The sequence below is a fragment of the Panthera onca genome, chromosome C1 (assembly GCF_046562875.1).
Source record: "Panthera onca isolate mPanOnc1 chromosome C1, mPanOnc1 haplotype 2, whole genome shotgun sequence".
NCBI lineage: Eukaryota > Metazoa > Chordata > Mammalia > Carnivora > Felidae > Panthera > Panthera onca.
The window spans coordinates 78,645,629-78,665,770 of NC_138346.1; the positions used below are offsets into that span (position 1 = coordinate 78,645,629).

The window sequence follows — 20,142 nt, forward strand, 5'->3', positions numbered from 1 at the left end:
GCCAACACTCATTCTGCTTGGCTCCCAGTTACACAAAGACAGTTTTTCCTTTCCCAAGATGTAGTTACATGAGAAATGTTCTCCTCCAGCTCTTCCACCCTCTCCAAGGCTGCATTCTTGGTTTCGGCATCTTCCAGCAGAGCTCCCACGTCAAATACGTTGTCCAGGTAAGCCTGAATCTGCACCTGCAGCTTATCACTCTCAGTGTGCTTCAGTTTCTAAAAATCAAAACACAAGAGAAGGCGGTGTCAGCACAGCTGTAGACACAGAGCATAATGATACAACAGCCCATGTGGTTTTTGTTTGTTCCAAACAGTCCAATCTGTGCCAAGAGAGGGTTTGATGTAGCATCCTCCTCACGACAATTACAGAGTGTTCTTCTAAGAAGGTATAATCACACTACTTTCCGATGAACACCCTCTTCCAAATATATACAAGTTTCCTTCCTAATCCTTCCCAAAGATATAGTCCCCATGTAGGCATATTCCAAACTAATACATCTTGACACAGGTGAAATCGGACTACAGAAAAATTAAGAGCAGCTGCAGAAGGAGCAACAGTCCCACGTAACAAATTTGAGAGGCATCTGTGTGCAAGAGGTGGTTACAGTAGCAGCAGTAATTTGCCTGGGCAGAGATGGTAATTCCAATGAGGATTAGGTTGGATGGGAGGAGGAGAAGACATGGGTAGAGAGTGAAGTAGCCAGGGGGCTTATTTCAGCATAAGTTGCTAGAATCTGCCTTCCATCATAACTTCCTTAAGATACTGCCCCAGCATAAGGAGTTCTGGGTTTCCCAAAGCACAGATCAGGAAGCCACTCATTGCATTACAGACCCAGGCATCCAAAGGAAGTCAACCAGCTTTAAGGTGAAATTAGAGGTCAAGGTAACCTATGAATCTTCCTTACAAGTAACACAAGTCCTGACTTCCTCTGGGGGAACAGATGAGTGGCTAGGATAATACTGGCATACAGATGACACCAATAAATATTTACTGAACAAATCAATGGCCACTAACAAGGCTGGGTTTCTGTAAATGAATGAAGTATTTATTATGTGCTTATAATATTAATCTTCTAACCACCTCTATGAGGGTCCAGAACCAACACACCAAAAAAATTAAAGAAATACAGAGTTTGGGGAAAATCTTCAACTTTTCAGAGGACTTAGGCTCAACATAAATTCTAAGAGGGATTTGCTCCTAGGTCTAATCTGGAATTCTTCAACTTAGTGTGCCCTAAAGAGAGTATGTTCCATCTTAGTTTAAGAGTACAAACTGAAAAAGGCATTTCAATAAGGACGAAGCCTAGAAAGGGAAATGAGGAAGAAGCTCAGAAGGTTTTTTCACAAAGTACACAATGAGTAACAGGCACTGCCCTAATGTGTTACGATTCGCCATCGCAGCCTTGACCTGAAGGAGCTCAGCACGACCATCACAAAATGGAACCCAGAATGCCATTAGCAATCTATACACCCCATTTTTGCTCAAATACTGCCACTCCCAGGGTATGTAGGGAAAGAAGATAGAGAAACCTTGACCTCAGAGCAGGAAAAACCTCTCAATACCATATTCTGTCAAAGATATTAGTGATTACTTAGATAAGAAAACAATTCAAACCACTCTTTTTTTTTTTTTTTTTTTTTAAATTTTTTCCCAACGTTTTTTATTTATTTTTTTTGGGACAGAGAGAGACAGAGCATGAACGGGGGAGGGGCAGAGAGAGAGGGAGACACAGAATCGGAAACAGGCTCCAGGCTCCGAGCCATCAGCCCAGAGCCTGACGCGGGGCTCGAACTCACGGACCGCGAGATCGTGACCTGGCTGAAGTCGGACGCTTAACCGACTGCGCCACCCAGGCGCCCCTCAAACCACTCTTTAATGAAAATCCATCAGACTCTCCCTGAGTACAGTCCTTAGACGTTAGGCCAGTATACCTAGGGCAGCCTGGCTGGTCTGATAAGCCAGCTGATGAGCTCAGAGAGTAACCAATGCTATGATTCTGCCTCACAGTATACTGTAATTCCCTGGCTTCAGTCCTGACGAAGATGGGCAGCTGAAATCCAGAGATGTCCAAGGGAAGTGCTTATATCTCTTCTTCAGGGCTAGAAACAGATTTGAAATTGAGCTCAACAATTCTTGCCCTCTCACTAGTAGCCTTTCAAATTCAAGGGGACCACTGGTGTACAGAAGGGAAAACAGAACTGCTCAAGAGTCAAAGGACATGAGGGCATCCTCATGTGCACACACAGCTATTCAAGTCCATTTATGATTTTCACATAAACTTGCTGTTTCTTAGGTGAAGGAAGAACTATAGGGAACTGGCTGAGCACTTCCACAGGGGAGGCAGAGAAAGAGAAACTTTAGATCTCTTCACGAACCGAGAACTTAAAAGTGGAACTTCTAAAGCCACAAATGCATTAAACAGAATTTAACAGCTCTACAGGAGGAAGTCTCTAGTGTCCATTTCCTCATGACTTTTTTATACTCTAAGCATTTATTCATCACTCTTAAACAGTCTTGGTTTCACCTCCCCTGCCCAGATAGGGTCCCCAGAGTAACCAAGAACGTGGATTGCCCAATAGCCCAGATGAAGGGTGCAATGAGACTTGGTCCAGACAGAGTTCAAGAGCAGAGGTGAGCTACAGTGAGAGGCTACAAGAGGTTGTCTGACTCCAACACTAAAAGGCTGCTGGCAGAAGACAGACTGAGCTCCCAGGAGGTCTTCAAGAATCCAGTTTCCCTGGCAAACTGCATCACTCAGATACGTTCCCTTTAACTAGTGCTACGATACTTGACTGTACAGAGCTTGAAGTGTTCTTTAGTCATGGCGGAAGTGTATCTTGAAGGTAGGCAATAAATCAAGTCTTACATTGGAGCCAAAGGTCACAGTTATACTTACATCCAAGTATTCATCCAGGCCTAACTTGGTAAATTCATACTGGAGGTGAACTCTGAAATTCATGTCTTCTACTGAATGGACTACAATATTAATAAACTGCATAGAGGCCACCTGCAATGAAATTGCCAGTGGGTTAGATGGCTGAAAACTTGTTTTCTCAGTTTAAACATAGGCATATGCTTTCAATTACACAAATCTAAACTCACTCACCGACCTCCTTTTCCTTCGTTTCATTGGGTCTTTAAAAATATTTTGTAATTTTTCAAATTCAAGTCATAGAGATACCACAGTAAAATACCCCTCGTCATCCACTAGGGTGACCATGATCAAAATGGAAAACCATACCGAGAGCTGCAAGGAGGTGGAAAAAGTGGAACCCTCATCCACTGCTGCCAGAGATGTAAACCAGTGCAGCCACTTTGAAAAGTTTGACCACTCCACAAAATATTAATGACAGAGTTACCATAGGATCCAGCAACCCTGTCCTGGGTATATACCCATGAGAAATGAAAATACATGTCCATCCAGAAACTTATACACAAATGTTCATAATGGCATTATTCACTATTATTTATATTAGTATAACTAATATATATTCTATATATCGTATTATTTTATATTATTCATTATTTCCCAGAAAGTGGGGGGGGGGGGGGAGGGGGGAGAGAACGCAATGTCCATCAAGTGATGGGTTAAAAAAATATAACCTATCAACACAATGGAATATTAGGTGACAATAAAAAGGCAATGAAGTACTGATGCATCTTACAATGTGGATGAACTTGAAAACATTATGCTAAATGAAACCAGTCTGTCATAAAAGACCATATAAGTTATGATTCCATCCATATGAAGTATCCAGAACAGGCAAGTCTGTGGAGATAGAAAGTAGATTAGCAGCTGCCTAGGTCTGGGGATAGGAAATGGGCAGTAACTACTGACGGGGTCTTTCTGGGATGACAATGTGTTCTAAATCAGACTGCAGTGACGGCCACACAACCCTGCAAATATGCAAAAAATGTGTTGAATTGCCCACTTTCAATGGGTAGGTTAGATGTTATATTAACCACCTGTCAGTAAAACTTTTTAAAAAGTCTTATGGGTGGGTATATAGAACAAACTGTGTAAGTTATTACAGGCATGTTATAGAAAATGTGAAAATTATTATAAAAAAGAACATTTTAAAAAATCACCTATAATCGTACCACAGGATAATCACTTCTAAAATTTCACTATGGGCCCGACCATACCAACAAGATCATAATAGGATCTTTGACCCATCTTTCTGTTTTAATCAACCGGCTTCCATTCCACAAAACCCCTCAATTTACTAGCTCCCCATAACTGCATCAATGGCCCTGAGACCTGCCACAGAGAAAATCAGTCCCTGGTTTGGTAAAGAAAACAAAGTTGAACAGATCTATTCTTTTTTCCTTTTTTTTACGGTTTTATTTTTAAGTAATCTCTTTCCCCAAAGTGGGGCTCAAACTTACAACCCCAAGATCAACAGTCACATGCTCTACCAACTGAGCTAACCAGGAGTCCCTATCTTGCTTTTAATGCTGACAGTTTAGGGGCACCTGGGTGGTTCAATCAGTTAAGCATCTGACTCTAGATTTTGGCTCAGGTCATGCTCTCATGGTTCATGAGCCTGAGTCCCACATTGGGGCCCCAAGTTGACAACGTGAAGCCTATTTGGGATATTCTCTCTGTCTCTCTCTCTCTTTCTCTCTGGCCCTTCCCTGCTCTCTCCCTCTCTCACAGTAAATATATAAAACTTAAAAAAAAAAAATAGTGACAGTTTATTTATGGTAAAAATATCTTACTAATCCTTTCCCTCTATGGGTAAACACAGTCTGCGCAAAAAGGTAAAGTGAGTGAGGGATCCAGGTTCACATTTACTCTGAAAACTGCCTTCTTCCTCTCTCCTCCAAACCCAGTTTCTTTTATCTTTTTTCAAATTGTTTCTATCGAGTTAGACTCTTTTTTGAGTATATGTTATACACTGGCTATCTTGGGAAGATATGTCAACTCTCTTGGTTCAAGGAGATTCTTTTGCAATTTAACTGAAAAAATGACTTCAAGTTCTATGGTTAAATGAGCTAAAGAAAGATTGTCAGGGTTTTTTTCCTTCTTCCTTCTGCTGCATTAGAAAAATTTATATTGTATTTTATGAGGAATATGTTGTTAAGGAGGTTGTGCAACTTAACTGCATTCCCAAGGACAGTTTAAGAAAAGCCTCATTTTCTGGAAGAAAATATGGTTGGATTTTTCCATTTCTCTTCTGAATAGTTGTTGAGTTTTATGATATGCCTGAGAAGCAACTATTTGCTAGGTGACAGATGAATTGATCATTGTACCTGTATATTAGCAGTTTCTAAATTAGGTTCCTTGATGCATGTACATATAAGTAAATGACAAGAAATATACTCTCATTTCTAAGAAGTGCAGGCATTTTAAAGGGTTTAATTATATATAATTTCAGCACAAACTCAAATGGCAGAGGGATCCACAAGGTATGATAATGAGTGAAGTATACCACGTGTAATACAGTAAGAAATGGTGTGGACCACGGCAAACTAGAAGGAGGATCTTTAGACTTAAAAATGGGCGGGGTGGGGGGGGAGCAGCACTTGGGTAGCTCAGTGGTTAAGCATCCGACTTCGGCTCAGGTCATGATCGCAGGGATGGTGAGTTCAAGTCCTGCATCGGGCTCTGTGCTGACAGCTCAGAACCTGGAGCCTGCTTTTGATTCTGTGTCTCCCTCTCTTTCTGCCCCTCCCCGTTCCACCTCCCTCTCTCTCTCCCCCAAAATAAGGAAACATTGAATGAATGAATGAAAAAGAAAGAAAGAAAGAAAGAAAGAAAGAAAGAAAGAAAGAAAGAAAGAAAGACAGACTGACTGACTACTTGGCTCCAGCACTTGATACTCTACAAAAACAGGGCCTAGTGTTGGCAGAAATTTTTAATTGAAAAAATTAGAAATCTTTATTTGTATGCACAACTTTCAAATTTTTAATGGAAGGACATCACTGTCAGACTAAACTCACAAGCCTATAGGCTGGCTCAGCCTGGGAGCCTCCAGTTTGCAACCTCAGCTTTCAGGAACAAATAAGTTGCCCCTATGAAGGCAGAGGAAAGAAACTGCTACAGTGAGCCAGCGCACAACTTCTTCACATATTTATCACTAGTGCAAACATGGGCCTTAAACACTCCCCAAAATCCTAACAGCAAAATTAAAAAGCCAATGTATAGGGTGCCTAGGTGGCTCGGTCAGTCATGATCTCACGGTTTGTGGGTTCGAGCCTGCATCAGGCTCTGTGCTGACTACTCAGAGCCTGGAGCCTGCTTCGGATTCTCTGCCTCCCCCTCTCACTGCCCCTTCCCTGTTTGAACTTTGCCTCTCTCTCTCTCTGAAAAATAAATTTAAAAAAAAATTTTTTTTAATTAAAAAGCCAATGTAACAGCACTCCTTGTCTCACATTTTTTGCCTTTTTAAACAGCAAATAACATGCTTTATGGAACAGCAAGACTTCTCTATAAACAGTTTCATCATTCTCACTACTTTCAGAAGGGCCTGAGGGCTAGGATGCATATAAAATGTAAAGACCCAGAAAAAAAGTCACATAAAAGGGTTAGAAATCTCCAAAATTATGTTTCATGTTTTACAGCCACTAAAGCAATTCAAATGAAAAGTGTGCCTGGCACCCTAAGTATAAGTTTTAGAAGACTCACAATGTTAAGGACTGACTGGTATACCTGCTCTGAGCTAGAAGTGACCTGAGGGACAAAGCCCAGGTGAGACCTCCCCAGAGCAGGAGCTGTGTATGTCAACTGGATTAGGCCAAAGAAAGCCTGCAGATCTGGATCCACCCACGGGAAGTCTGTCTCAGAAACCGTCTATCTTCAGTCCAAGATTAAGGTTTAAGTGTATGAATTTGGAAGTTCTCAAACTCCTACTGCTGTTCAAACCTGAAGAGGATAGTCCTACCGCTGAGCCACACATCCTTACATGTGAACTATCCCACTAAGGAGAACCGCAGTCTAACTCTGCCCTCACAGAGTTACCAGGGCAGGAATCACTCCTGTAGAGTAATTTGGGGGATATGTACAGTCAATTCTACAAACCAAAGCACTCTAGTCTTTGAGAATATAGTCTGGAGAAAGCCACTGGCTGAGGTATACAAAAAGCAAAATGGGCAAGATTCTTGTTTTCTGGGTTTTTTTGTTTTGTTTGTTTTTCCCCCATGTTCATTTTGAGAGAGAGAGACGGGGGGGAGGGGGAGGAAGGGGGAGAGAGGGGGAGAGAGGGGGGAGGGAGAGAGAGAGAGAGAGAGAGAGAGAGAGAGTGTGTGTGTGTGTGTGTGTGTGTAAGACAGAGATGGGAGAGGGCCAGAGAGAGAGAGAGAGAGAGAGAGAGAGAGAGAGAGAATCCCAGGCAGGCTCCATGCTGTCAGCGCAGAGCCTGACACGGGACTCGATCCCATGAACCATGAGATCATGACCTGAGCAGAAATCAAGAGTTGGATGCTTAACTGACTGAGCCACCCAAGCATCCCAGATTCTTGACTTCTATCTTCAGGATCCTGATGCAGCTTTACTGACAGCTAAAGCTGGCAACCGCAAGTATATGTCCCAGCAGTTAACATCCTTTTCCCAAATGCATGCTTTCATCCTTTATTTGCTATAAATAATTAGTACTTTGGGTCTTCAGTACAGTATGTGCACGAGGAATAAAACTGGAAATAAACACTGTAAGGGAAAAATACAGATTGTGAGGAACACTCTAGATCGAATCTATAGCAGATTACACTCAATTTTCTGTCCTTTGTAACATTTATATGCGCATACACACACATATGTATCATATATAAATATAAACGGGTTTAGGAAAAAAGTGCAGAAACTGAGCTTGCCTTATTGATTGTAATGTGGTTCTTGAATAACTCACCATAAAATCTATGTTATTGTCTTCATTCCTGAAATGTTCCATCAACTTCTCAAAGCGCTGTTTTTCTCCACAAACCTGAAATACACATTTTCATCACGCATATGAAATTCCAAACATAAGCATTCTAAAATTAGAGGCAGGAATTTTAGCATTAATAATTATTTCCAGAATATCTTTTTATTGCCTCTCTCACACACTGTTTCCTTCTCTTCTAAGCTGGTTAACTCACAAACAGCAACATGAGCCAGGCCCTAAAGCTAAGCCTCAGTTTCTTTTAAATGTTCCCCGATATATTGAAATCTATGTCAAATGTGTTTTCCTTTCATTGGTTATTTTTGCAGTCCAACAATTTCTTAGCCTGCATGCAGAATCCCAAAATGTTATGGTTTAAAAGAGGAAAACTGTAACAACGCCCCCCGCCCTCCCCCCCCATTTTCCTTTTTACAAAAGCACTTTTAAAACAGGTACGCTAAAAGATTTGGACAATTCAGTATTTAAGTTCCTTGAAAAGCAGATTGACAATGTCCCTATTACATCTAAATCAAGTGATTTTAACATAAACTACAACACAGAAGTAGACACCATAACAGTAAAGTATGTAGTACTACAGTAGACACTTGGGAAGTTCTACTAACCCATTTAAGGCAAGTATAGAAATTTGCAGGAACTTATAAATTAGCAGCCCAGAGGCCTGAAACATTCAGCTCAAATTAATGTTTTCGCCGAACAGGTAAAAGGGCAAGATAAATTACTATGAACTCAAGTGCTCCAAAGGTTCTGGGTCTACATTGAGTCAAAAATACAGAGTCAAGGAAAGATTCATAACAAGTAAGAACTCTCTGGAGACTTATTCCCAAAATTAAAGGATAAACTTCAATTCTGCCAGTGACCTTAGCAACCTTTATTTGGAGCCCACTGGCTTATTCTTTCTGCCTTCAGAAAGTATGCACCTGAACACCCTTGAGCTACATGTAGTGTCAGTAAGACAGTCCCCAGTCTTAACATTTTGAATTTAATCCGGGTTTCACATGCTTAGCTCAGTTTTTTGGTTCTATTTGTGGTCTTAGAAATATATGTAGGATGATCCTGAAAAATTCCCCCAAAATGGTGTTTCATAATGTTATAATGCAGCCACTTAATTCCGTCATGTTAAATCCCACATAAATATTTATTTCAGTGAAGAGGAAGATTCAAGAAGACAGCAGTTTTGTCTGTTTGGTTCACTATGCTACCTTCAGCATCTAAAACAATGCTTACCATGTTGGAAGCTCTCAATAATATTTGTTGAATTACACTGAAAAAAGGACAAATGACTAATTATGTTAAGATAACACTTAATGAAAGGATGATCACGTTGATGAAAAAAGAACCATCAGCCCATAGTAGACAGGTGCTACAGGTAAATCTTTAGTGGTAATTCCTGTCCAAACCATGTGATGGGAACATTAAGCCTTCAGCCTCTGAGGGCCTTCTAAATCTCAAGGCAACTTAATTTTCTCAATAGATGCACACCACACTTTACTGTATTCAGACAACAACTCTCCACGTATTTATACCTGCCTTAACAAAAAATAATTACAGAAGAAACAGTGCATGAACCCAGTCCGGAGGAAGACAACGAGGCTCCAGAGGGAGCACTGGAAGTCAAGCCTTTAAAAGCACGAATCCAATCCCACCGACAGAGCCTGATTCAATGGGACCGGGGGGCGCTGGGTGACACGCACGTGCACAATTTTAAAAACACTACAGATCATTTTGATGCAACTCCACAAAGGCAGAGACATTTAAAGGGATACTTTGTTCTGCCACTCATCTCAGCCAGCCCCTCTGGAGAATATGAAGCAAATTCCTGGAAGCAAAAGGTTTGTTAAGAGGCGGGGGGTTGAGGCATTACAAGCACAGCTCCCTAGACTATGACATTAGCCACATCTTGTGCCCAAAGGGACAAAACTCCTAGCCTGCAAAAAGGACCCAGTGGGTGAAAACTGCCAAGGCTGGATATGGAAAGGATCAGAATTACAACCTGAATTTTCTTTAAGACAAACCCCAACATAAGAACTTGTTTCCCAGGAGAATGGTTTACTTCAGTCTGTTTTGGGGAGGTCGGTAGTGGCAGGAGAAAGGAAGAGAAGTTGTCTTGAATCTGCAAACAGCTACCAGCTACCAGAAGCTGTGACTAATGGTCTGTTGAGCAGCTAGCACTCAACAAACTAGAAGAAGCAACAGCTAACAATGAACAGCGACGATGAATACAATTCCTTCCATGCAAAACCATTCACATCAAAGAATGTCAGGAATCTGGAAAGTACCTGGTGCCCTCTATTTATGAATGAGACTGATACCTAGACAAATCATACATCTATAATTTGATGAAAAGTCAATGCAGAAGCTAGAACCAGGTCCCCAAGTGCCAGCCTGACTGATGTTCTTTCTCCAACACAGCCTAGAATGTGCAGATAAACATATATTACTTAATCCTGGAATGCTTTAAACTGTCTTTGTATCTGAGACAACAACAGATGAAAAATGTTCTTGTTAGAAAACCACAATCATGACACTGGGCATATACTTGATGTGCCTGCACCACAGTCTTCCATGGAACTTCTAAAAATGGTGGATTCCTGGATCTAAATCAAGACCTACTGAATGAAAATCTCCACAATGGAACTAGGAATCTGTGCTTTTAACAACTATTCATGGCTATTGAACCAGTGGCTTATATAATATAGACCAGCAGATTAAAGCCTGACTACCAATTGTAAACCAGGTAACTAGATCATTAATTCTCCAATTCATTCAATCTCTGACTTAACAATAAGGAGATACAGTTACCATAACTGGGTATCATGGGAATGAAGTAGGAATTTACCCACTGCCCCTGCATAGGTACAATGAATAATAAGGTAACTCCCAAATCAGAGACTGTGTGCAAGGCATTAGAAAAAAGGGATTTTATATGGCTGAGGAAAGCACATATGGGCAGCAAGAAAATGATTCACAGCCTGTTAACAAAATCTTTTTTAAAAAAGGCATCAAAACTAGGACAAGCAATATTAGATTAATTTCGTGCTGGGTAAAGATCCCAAAAACCATGCAGTACCCTGGTAGACAGGACTGAAACAGACATTAAGAGCTTTGAATAGGGGCGCCTGGGTGGCTCAGTCGGTAGAGCGTCCGACTTCAGCTCAGGTCATGATCTCATGGTTTGTGGGTTCAAGCCCCGTGTTGGGCTCTGTGCTGACAGCTCAGAGCCTGGAGCCTGCTTTGGATTCTGTGTCTCCCTCTCTCTCTGTCCCTCCCCTGCTTATGCTCTGTCTCTGTCTCAAAAATAAATTTAAAAAAATTAAAAAAAAAAAAAGAGCTTTGAATATAAGCATTTGTTTAGAGAGCATCCTGTCAACAGATAAATCCATGCTAAGAACATATGTGTTAGGAAACAGAAATACCTTTGTCAAAAACAACAGACTTAATATCTTCCAATTTATAGCTGTTGTAAGCTTGGTGAAAAGAATCCCAATGCACAAAAATGACATATGGCCAGCAGAGATGCCAGCTTCAAGGAACTTTGGAAGAATGATCTGATGGACCACTCTCCTCACTCACTGGGAGACCCAGAAGGGCCTCTCCTGTCAGCTTCACCAAGCCCCTCTCTGGAGAGGTTTAGGTAGACAGTTCTGCTGCCAATCTCGACTAATGAATTCAGGGTGGTATTTTCTGACACTGTTCCAAGGGAACAGCAGGGATTCCAGAGGCCCCCTTTATTTCTACTGAAGGAAAGGAAGCATGCAAACCAGATTCACATTTGTTCCTACAATACTTCAGCAATCATTAAACAAGTGTATACCGTAATCCCACAGGAAATGGGAAGATATGTTTGGGGAGGTTGGTAAAGCTGTGTTTGGCATCAAAGGAAAGCCGTCCCAGCTCATACCGCTCACATCTGGACCACCCCCACACACTTGGTTCAAATGGGACAACCATGGCTGAACATGTCTCTTCTTTCCTTTGACACTGACCTGGTTTTAGAAAACAGGGAGGATAAAAGAAACAAGATGCCAATTCTCAGTTGCGTTCAGAATCCACACATCGATTGGCCTTCATGGGGATGCACGCAAGGACTTCACCAAAGTGTACATAAGAGCCAGGAACGTATCCGCACGTATGTATTACTGATTGTTATATATTGCTGCAGAGATCTGCCATGTGCCAACAAAGGCCAGACAACGTATGATCTGAGAACTTTCAAGTAAAAAAAAAAAAACTGTTCTGTGGCAACTGAAATCTGTCATTTCTTGACTTTCATATAATCAAAGGTATTTCTCATTCCCCCCGCTAGCTTTAACACCAACTTACTGTATCGGTGATAAGAAGCCACTGAAGTAGGTGGGGGAATGAGCAAATGGAAGAAATTGCAGCCACAGATAGGCCCCGAAGAGGAGACTGCAGAGAATACTCCATCGGGAATTAGGCTTCCACTACTGGCAGCCAGGACTACCAAAAATTAAGTCCGACAGCAGGAAGATAAAAGTATACACCCTGGAAAAACATTACTCTGCTGTAAACTGAACAGGCACCTTCATTTATAAATCAGTCTCATGTGAATCAATACCCTGGCCCTGAGTAACACCACAGAAAGCAAAAACCCTCAGGCTCAGGTCGTGGACCACAGACTTCAGTTTACTAAACATCCACCCATCCCTGAGGTCCTGCCTAACATCCACTCCTCTTTGCACCTTGAAGCTCTAACACTGATGGGGTCAGGGGATACGAGGGCAGATATAGGACTAAGCAGGGGACCCTAAAACCTGGGTCATAAGTCACAGCTCTGCCACCACTCTGCTGTGAGCTTGGACAACTTGGTGAACCTCTCTAGACTTCCATTTTCACATCCATTAATTCAAGAGCCTTAGGTTATATTTCTTGTTTTCAAGGCTGCTTTTAGAAAGCCTTAAGGGTGACAGAGGAATACTTGGGGGGCTCCCAAAGGGGGAGCTTGGCAGGCAAAGGAAAAACACAAGTAAGAAAGGTTCTTGGGACTGCCGTCCTGGTTTATCCAGCTCTGCTTTATTGTACTGAGTTGCCTGATAAGATTTCATTGAAAAAAGTTTCATTGAAGGTTTTCATTGCTAATAAAAGTTTGAAGAAAAAAAAAAAAAACCCAAAACCTCACTTGCTATCTTGAAGCTCTAAAATTCTAATCTAGGCATGGACATATAACATGATATTCCCAAACTGACCAGCCTGGAAGCTCTACACAAACCAAATTTAGAGGGAGGCACTCAGCTACACAGGTCCTGTGTACCATACATAAGGGCCAGGGCACGATCTCACAGCATCTCGCTCACTGGTTCATGTAAAGCAGATAAATCCTGCCCTGCCCAGATAAAATGGGCCACACCCAGGACAAACAACATACATTTTCACTTCAAGGAGAACTGAAGCAAAAGCACAACTCGTGCCAAAAAACGACTCAACTCTGCTCTCCATCTGTGAAAGACATTTCTGAACACTGTCCCAAACCATTTGGATAAATCTGGGGCTCTGGATGCAAAAGAGGCAGTGCTTTAAAGCGTCTCTAAGGGTGAACAGGGGTTAGGGGAGGATTTCCCTTAAGGCTAATAGCGAAGAAAAGATGGTTTTACAAAAGCCTGTAATAAAGAGTATTCTCGCCAGCCAGATGCTGAAATGAACAACAGACTGCCGGCCTTCAGCCACCTCTCCGTCCCCCTTCAAGGTCAATGACTGTCTTTGGCTTCCCCAGCAACAGCTCCCAGGGCACCACACAAAGTCTGCAGCCAGACTGAGGCCTGACTCTTATGAGGTGGTTATAAAACATGCTTCTGGGTTAGTTACATAAAAATTAAAGGCCCCTTGCTTAAGCGTTTCCTTCTTGCCCTGCTTGCCTGGTGCCTGCTTCAATACTTTCTTTTTCTCCCTCACAATAGGCCCCTGTGATCCACACGGCTCCCCGCAGGAAGGCACCTCTTAGGAGGCACGGTCTATTATGACTGATTACGCTACCCTTCTCGGGGCCTGCCCAGGAACAAAAGTTCCGTTTTCTTCTCAGGGCCGCATGAAGTCAACAGTCGTTTCACAGTTTGCCCTAGGTGAAGAGCATCTTTTACCTTCCACTGAGAGTGCCCCCGGTCTGAGGATTACTTGACCCCATGACGGCCTGACAGAAGACCACTCTGCTGGGGTGTTCTGTGCTTGCAGGGGTCTACAACCTCTCTCCCCTCAGGTACCTGGACGTTTCACACACTGACACCACCCGGCTGCTGGGTCAGAAGCACACCACTTGGACCTACTGCTGGCTCTCATGTCTCCCGGGACTTAAAGGCAGAAATATTCATCAGATTGAAACATTCTGCAACTAAAACACCTTATTTCACTCTGCAGAAAACTATGGAAAGCTGCACAATGGAATGCACTCTACAGTCTATTCAACCCTCCTCCCCCATAAATTAATACAACATTTCTATCAATGTTGAACCGGTAAATATCTGATTAGGAGCCAGAGGTTTCATCCACGTAATGCTAATCACCCTCGGGAAAACTTCAGCCACTTTTCCAGATGTTTCAAACATCCAGATGTTTTGGCATGAACCACACAAAACATCCAGATGACCCTCTACTTTTCATATATGTGTTTTGCTGTACCGAAAGAGTCCTGACACAGATGGAAGGGCTAGTAAAGTCCCCCAAGAATAACTCGTTGAAACACCACATCTTAAATGAAAAATGCCTTTTTACCGCTTCCCTGAACAAAAATGACCTTCACTACATTCTAGAGAGTAAGGCTGCACAATACAGTTCTTCATAAATGACATCTTCCAGAAATATTCCTAATGTCTGACTTGACTCTTTCTGGCTTCAATATAAGACATATCTCTTGGTCGTCAGTAAGAACACACGGGGATTCTTTCAAGGCTTCTATTCCTACAGGAAGACCAGAATACACTGCAGCTCAAGACAGACTGGTATTTAACTAGCTACCTGAGGACTAAATGACAAGCAAAGGCCTTCGGTCTTCTCTGGGATGACTGATCCATCAGACTCCTCTAAAGTAGGAGAAGGCCTAACACTATCCTTTTTTTTTCCCATTCATTTCTCCTCACAGATTCCTTCTTTGAGCATACCCAATTTGGCCCAGCAAGGCAAGGGAGAGGACACAATGACACTTTCTAGCGGTCATCGAATGTTCACTGAATTGTACCAACAGCACAGGAGAGGAGTTGTTTAAATCCTGTGGCATTGTCACCACATATCTCGGGGCCTGCTTGGGAGGCAGATGTCAACCCATGCTCTCTTCACTCCGAATCACAAGTTGAACTAAATCTAACAAAGCTGTGCAATGACTTCAGAGCCCTTAAAGACAAGGACTCTTTGTTTGCTAGATCAAAGACCTCGGTGCACAAACAGGCAAATGCCTGAGGTTTGTCCACTGCTCCCTCCTCTCATTCCACATCTCCTCCAGTTTCTTCTGTGCTCTGCCCTAATCCTGGATGTCTATCAGGAGGACCCTACTCTCATCTAAATGGAATCACTTCCACCTGGCCCAACAACAGAGCAGACAGTATACTTGGGAAACAGTTCTTAAAATAATGGTTCTGGGTCCAAGGGCTTCTGAGGCCCTTTCACAGAGCCTGTGAGGTCAGAACTATTATCACAATGACACTAAGGTGTTACTGCCTTTTTTACAGAGTAGGCAGAAGTGGTGCAGAAGCAATGGTGGGTGAATAAAACCACTGCTGCCTGGGCACAACTCAAGGCACTGGCACTAAGTATTACAGTAATCACTGCATTCATCAGTGTCCATTTAAAACAAAAAGCCAGGGTCACTTAAGAATACCCTTGATAAAAGGACATATCTGATAAAGGGTTAGTATTCAAAGCACCTAAAGCACTCATACAATTCAACACTCAAAAAAACAAAAAATTGAATTAAAGATGGGCAGAAGACAGGAACAGATATTCCTCCAAAGAAGACCTACAGATGACCAACAGACACAGGAAAAGATGATCATCATTTACCATCAGGGAGATACAAATCAAAACTGCAATGATACACCACCTCACTCCTGTCAGAATGGCTAAAATCAACCATACGAGAAACAACAAGTGTTGGCGAGGATGTGGAGAAAAATGTGGGTGGCAATACAAACTGGTACCCGCCACTGTGGAAAACAGTATGGCGGTTCCTCAAAAAGTTAAAAATGGAATTAACACATGATCCAGTAATCGCACTACTTGGTATTTACCCAAAGAATACAAAAACATTAATTCAAAGGGATACATGCACCCCGGTGTTCATCGCAGCATCATTTACAATTGCCAAATTGTGGAAGCAGCCCAAGTGTCTATCAATAGATGAATGGATAAAGAAGATGTGGGGCGTGTGTGTATGTGTAATGGAGTATTATTCAGCCATAACAAGAAGGAAATCTTGTCATTTGCAACAACGTGGATGGAGCTAAAAACTATAATGCTAAGCAAAATAAGTCAGAGAAATGTTTTCACTCATAATGTGGAATTTAAGAACAAAACAAACAAAGGAAAAAACCAGAGAAACCAAGAAACAGATTTTTTTTTTTTTTTTTTTTTTTAAATTTTTTCAACGTTTTTTATTTATTTTTGGGACAGAGAGACAGAGCATGAACGGGGGAGGGGCAGAGAGAGAGGGAGACACAGAATCGGAAACAGGCTCCAGGCTCCGAGCCATCAGCCCAGAGCCCGACGCGGGGCTCAAACTCACGGACCGCGAGATTGTGACCTGGCTGAAGTCGGACGCTTAACCGACTGCGCCACCCAGGCGCCCCAAGAAACAGATTCTTAACTACAGAGAATAAACAAATGGCTACCAGAGGGGAGGTCGGTGGGGGGAGGGGTGAAATAGGTGAAGGGGATTAAGAGTACATTTATCATGGAGAGCACTGAATAATGTATAGAACTGCTGAATCAATATATTGTACACCTGAAACTATTCCAACGCTGTATGTTAACTATCCTGGAATTAAAATTAAAAGCTTAAATAAAAAATACCCTTGATGATGCAATAAAAAATATTAATTTTATTCCATCTTGACCAGTGAATATATACCTCTTTAGTATTCTATAGGACAAACTGGGAAGCCTGCCTAAAGCACTTCTGCTATTTACTAAAATACGGGTGTCTTGAGGAAAAGGGCTTCTGTGATTATTCCAGTTGCAAGACGATCTAGCCATCTTTTCATTATTTAAAAGAATAACTAACACACTACAGTTATTCAGACTTAAAAATGTGGCAGGAAATTTTCTTGAAAATGGATGAAGGAAACGGACAAATATTGAGCTTTCAAGCAAAACTGAGAATTGTGGAGAACTTCTATTCCCCATAAGTTTGGCAGCTTTTCCAATATTTACAGATTTTTCTGATGAATTTGGTGGTGATAATAATGTGATTTTTTTTTAAATATTGCATGATGAAATTTGTCAGTATTTAGAAGATGTGAATAATTCAGTGAATTGGTATTTCCCAACTAACTACTGCATATTGTTACAAAACTACAATCATTCAAGGTATAAGACAAGCAAATAAATTTTAAAGTTAACAAGAGTACAAGAATTTCATTAATACAGTTTCAGATTCTACTTTAAGAAGCTACTACCTGTCCAGTGTTTGTATAGTATAGTTTCAAAACATAAATATCCACTGTTAACTATAAATTCTATTAAAATACTTCCTTTTCAATCTGTACATTTGTGTGAGGCTGAATTTTCTTCAACTACTTCCACCAAAACAACACAACTGAATGCAGGGGCAGACGGGGCATGAATATTAAGCTAGACTTTAAAAGATGTATAAAAATACAGGGGCGCCTGGGTGGCTCAGTCAGTTGAGCATCCGACTTCAGGTCAGGTCATGATCTCACAATCTGTGGGTTTGAGCCCTGGATTGGGCTCTGGGCTGACAGTTCAGATCCTGGAGCTGGGCTTTGGATTCTGTGTCTCCCTCTCTCTCTACCCCTTCCCCTGCTCGCTCACTCTCTCTCTCAAAAATAAACATTTAAAAAAAATTTTTTAAAAAGATGTATAGGGGCGCCTGGGTGGCTCGGTCAGTTGGGCATCCGACTTCGGCTCAGGTCACGATCTCGCGGTCCGTGGGTTCGAGCCCCGCGTCGGGCTCTGTGCTGATGGTCAGAGCCTGGAGCCTGCTTCCGATTCTGTGTCTCCCTCTCTCTGACCCTCCCCCGCTCATGCTCTGTCTCTCTCTGTCTCAAAAATAAATAAACGTTAAAAAAAAAAAATTAAAAAAAAAAAAAAAAAAGATGTATAAAAATTTAAAGTAATGGCACTATTATGGACTGGACTGTGCTAAACTGTGTCTCCACAAAAGTCATATATCAAAGTCCTATCCTCAATTCAACTGTATTTGGAAATAGGGCTTTTAGCAGCTAAGGTTAAATGAGGTCATAAGGGTGAGTCCCTAATCCAATGACATTGATGGCCTTAGGAGAAAAAAAAGAGCCCTTTGTACACACACACACACACACACACACACACACACACACACCCCTAGGGAAGACCATCTGAGGATACAGCAAGAAAGCAGCCATCTGTAAGCCAGACAAGGACCCCCCAGAATCTAACCATGTTGGCATGAGGACTTTCAATCTCCCTAACTGTGAGGAAATGCATTTCTGTTGTTTAAGTCATTCAGTGTATGATATTTTGTTATGGGAGCCCAAGACGACGAAAACAGACAGTAGAAAACAGACTACTGACATGGATTTAAAAAAAAATTTTTTTTTTAATGTAGAGACAGAGACAGAGCACAAGTTGGGGAGGGGCAGAGAGCAAGGGAGACACAGAATCCGAAGCAGGCTCCAGGCAACGAGCTGTCAGCACGCAGCCCGACGCAGGGCTCGAAATCACAAACTGCAAGATCATGACCTGAGCCAGTCAGACATTTAACTGATTGAGCCACCCAGGAGCCCCTGTCACTGATATTTTTTTTTTTAATTTTGAAAAACAGATTTTTTTTAATAACATTAACATGTAATAAGTCTATTATGTTATTTTTTCTTGTTTTTATTTATTTATTTGGAGAGATAGAGATAGATAGAGAGGGGGAGAGAGAGAGAGAGAGCATGAGCAGGGAAGGGGCAAAGGGAGGGAAAGACAGAGAATCCCAAACAGGTACCACTCTGTCAGTACAGAGCCCCATGTGGGGCTCAAACTCACAAACTGAGATCATGATCTGAGCAGAAATCAAGAGTCAGATGCTTAATCAACTGAGCCATCCAGGTGCCCCTCTATCATGTCCTTTTTAATGAATAAGTATCAAAATTTTTCTTTCCTTTCTAATGGGGTAAATACCAATACATAACCTGCATAAAGAAAAAATTGGGGGATCCTTCATAATTTTTAAGAATGTTGGGATGCCTAGCTGGTTCAGTTAGAAGAACATGTGACTCTTGATCCCAGAATTGTGAGTTCAAGCCCCACACTGAACTGAATATAGAGATTGCTCAAACTTTAAAAAAAAACTTTGGGGGGGGGGGGGTGGGCGCCTGGGTGGCTCAGTTGGTTAAGTGTCCGACTTCGGCTCAGGTCATGATCTCACAGTTCATGGGTTCGAGCCCCATGTTAGGCTCTGTGCTGACTGCTCAGAGCCTGGAGCCTGCTTTGGATTCTGTGTCTCCCTGTCTCTCCGCCCTTCCCTGCTTGCTTTCTCTCTCTCAAAAATTAAAAAAAAAAACATAAAAAAAAAAATTTAATGTAAAATGGGGTTGTGAGGCCAAAAGTTTAAGAACTACTAAATTATACTACTAGAGAATAGCTTCTTGGGGCGCCTGGGTGGCTCAGTCGGTTAAGCGTCCGACTTAGGCTCTGGTCACGATCTCACGGTCTGCGAGTTCGAGCCCCGCGTCCGGCTCTGGGCTGATGGCTCAGAGCCTGGAGCCTGCTTCCATTTCTGTGTTTCCCTCTCTCTCTGCCCCTCCCCCGTTCATGCTGTGTCTCTCTCTGTCTCAAAAATAAATAAACGTTAAAAAAAAAAAAAAAAGACAATAGCTTCTTTATTTCTACAAAGATGATGAATTCTCAAAACCCAAAACCTGCAGAAGCAAATGAATGGGTTTCTAACAGTAAAATGTCTTACAAGATTGTTGGGGAGTCCATCACACCATACAAAGGACTACAACATCTGCCATCTCTCCACAAAGATGAAGTCACATCTTTCAGACAGGGCAGATTTCCCTAGACAGCAAGAAACCTTCCACCAGTTTACAAGGTAGAAAAAGATCAAAAA

The 20,142-nt window shown here is 41.9% G+C and overlaps 1 protein-coding gene across 10 annotated transcripts in view; it reads right to left on the minus strand.

The window, feature by feature from the left end:
* Positions 1-20,142, minus strand: part of FMNL2 (formin like 2) — a 313,662-nt gene that overhangs the window by 30,600 nt on the left and 262,920 nt on the right. For all 10 annotated transcript variants that reach the window (XM_060626583.3, XM_060626587.3, XM_060626580.3 and 7 more), the window contains 3 exons: positions 7,851-7,925; positions 2,900-3,010; positions 69-218 (listed from right to left, as the gene is read on the minus strand). In XM_060626583.3, coding sequence (XP_060482566.1) covers positions 69-218; positions 2,900-3,010; positions 7,851-7,925 — 336 coding nt within the window. The remainder of the gene's footprint in view (positions 1-68; positions 219-2,899; positions 3,011-7,850; positions 7,926-20,142) is intronic.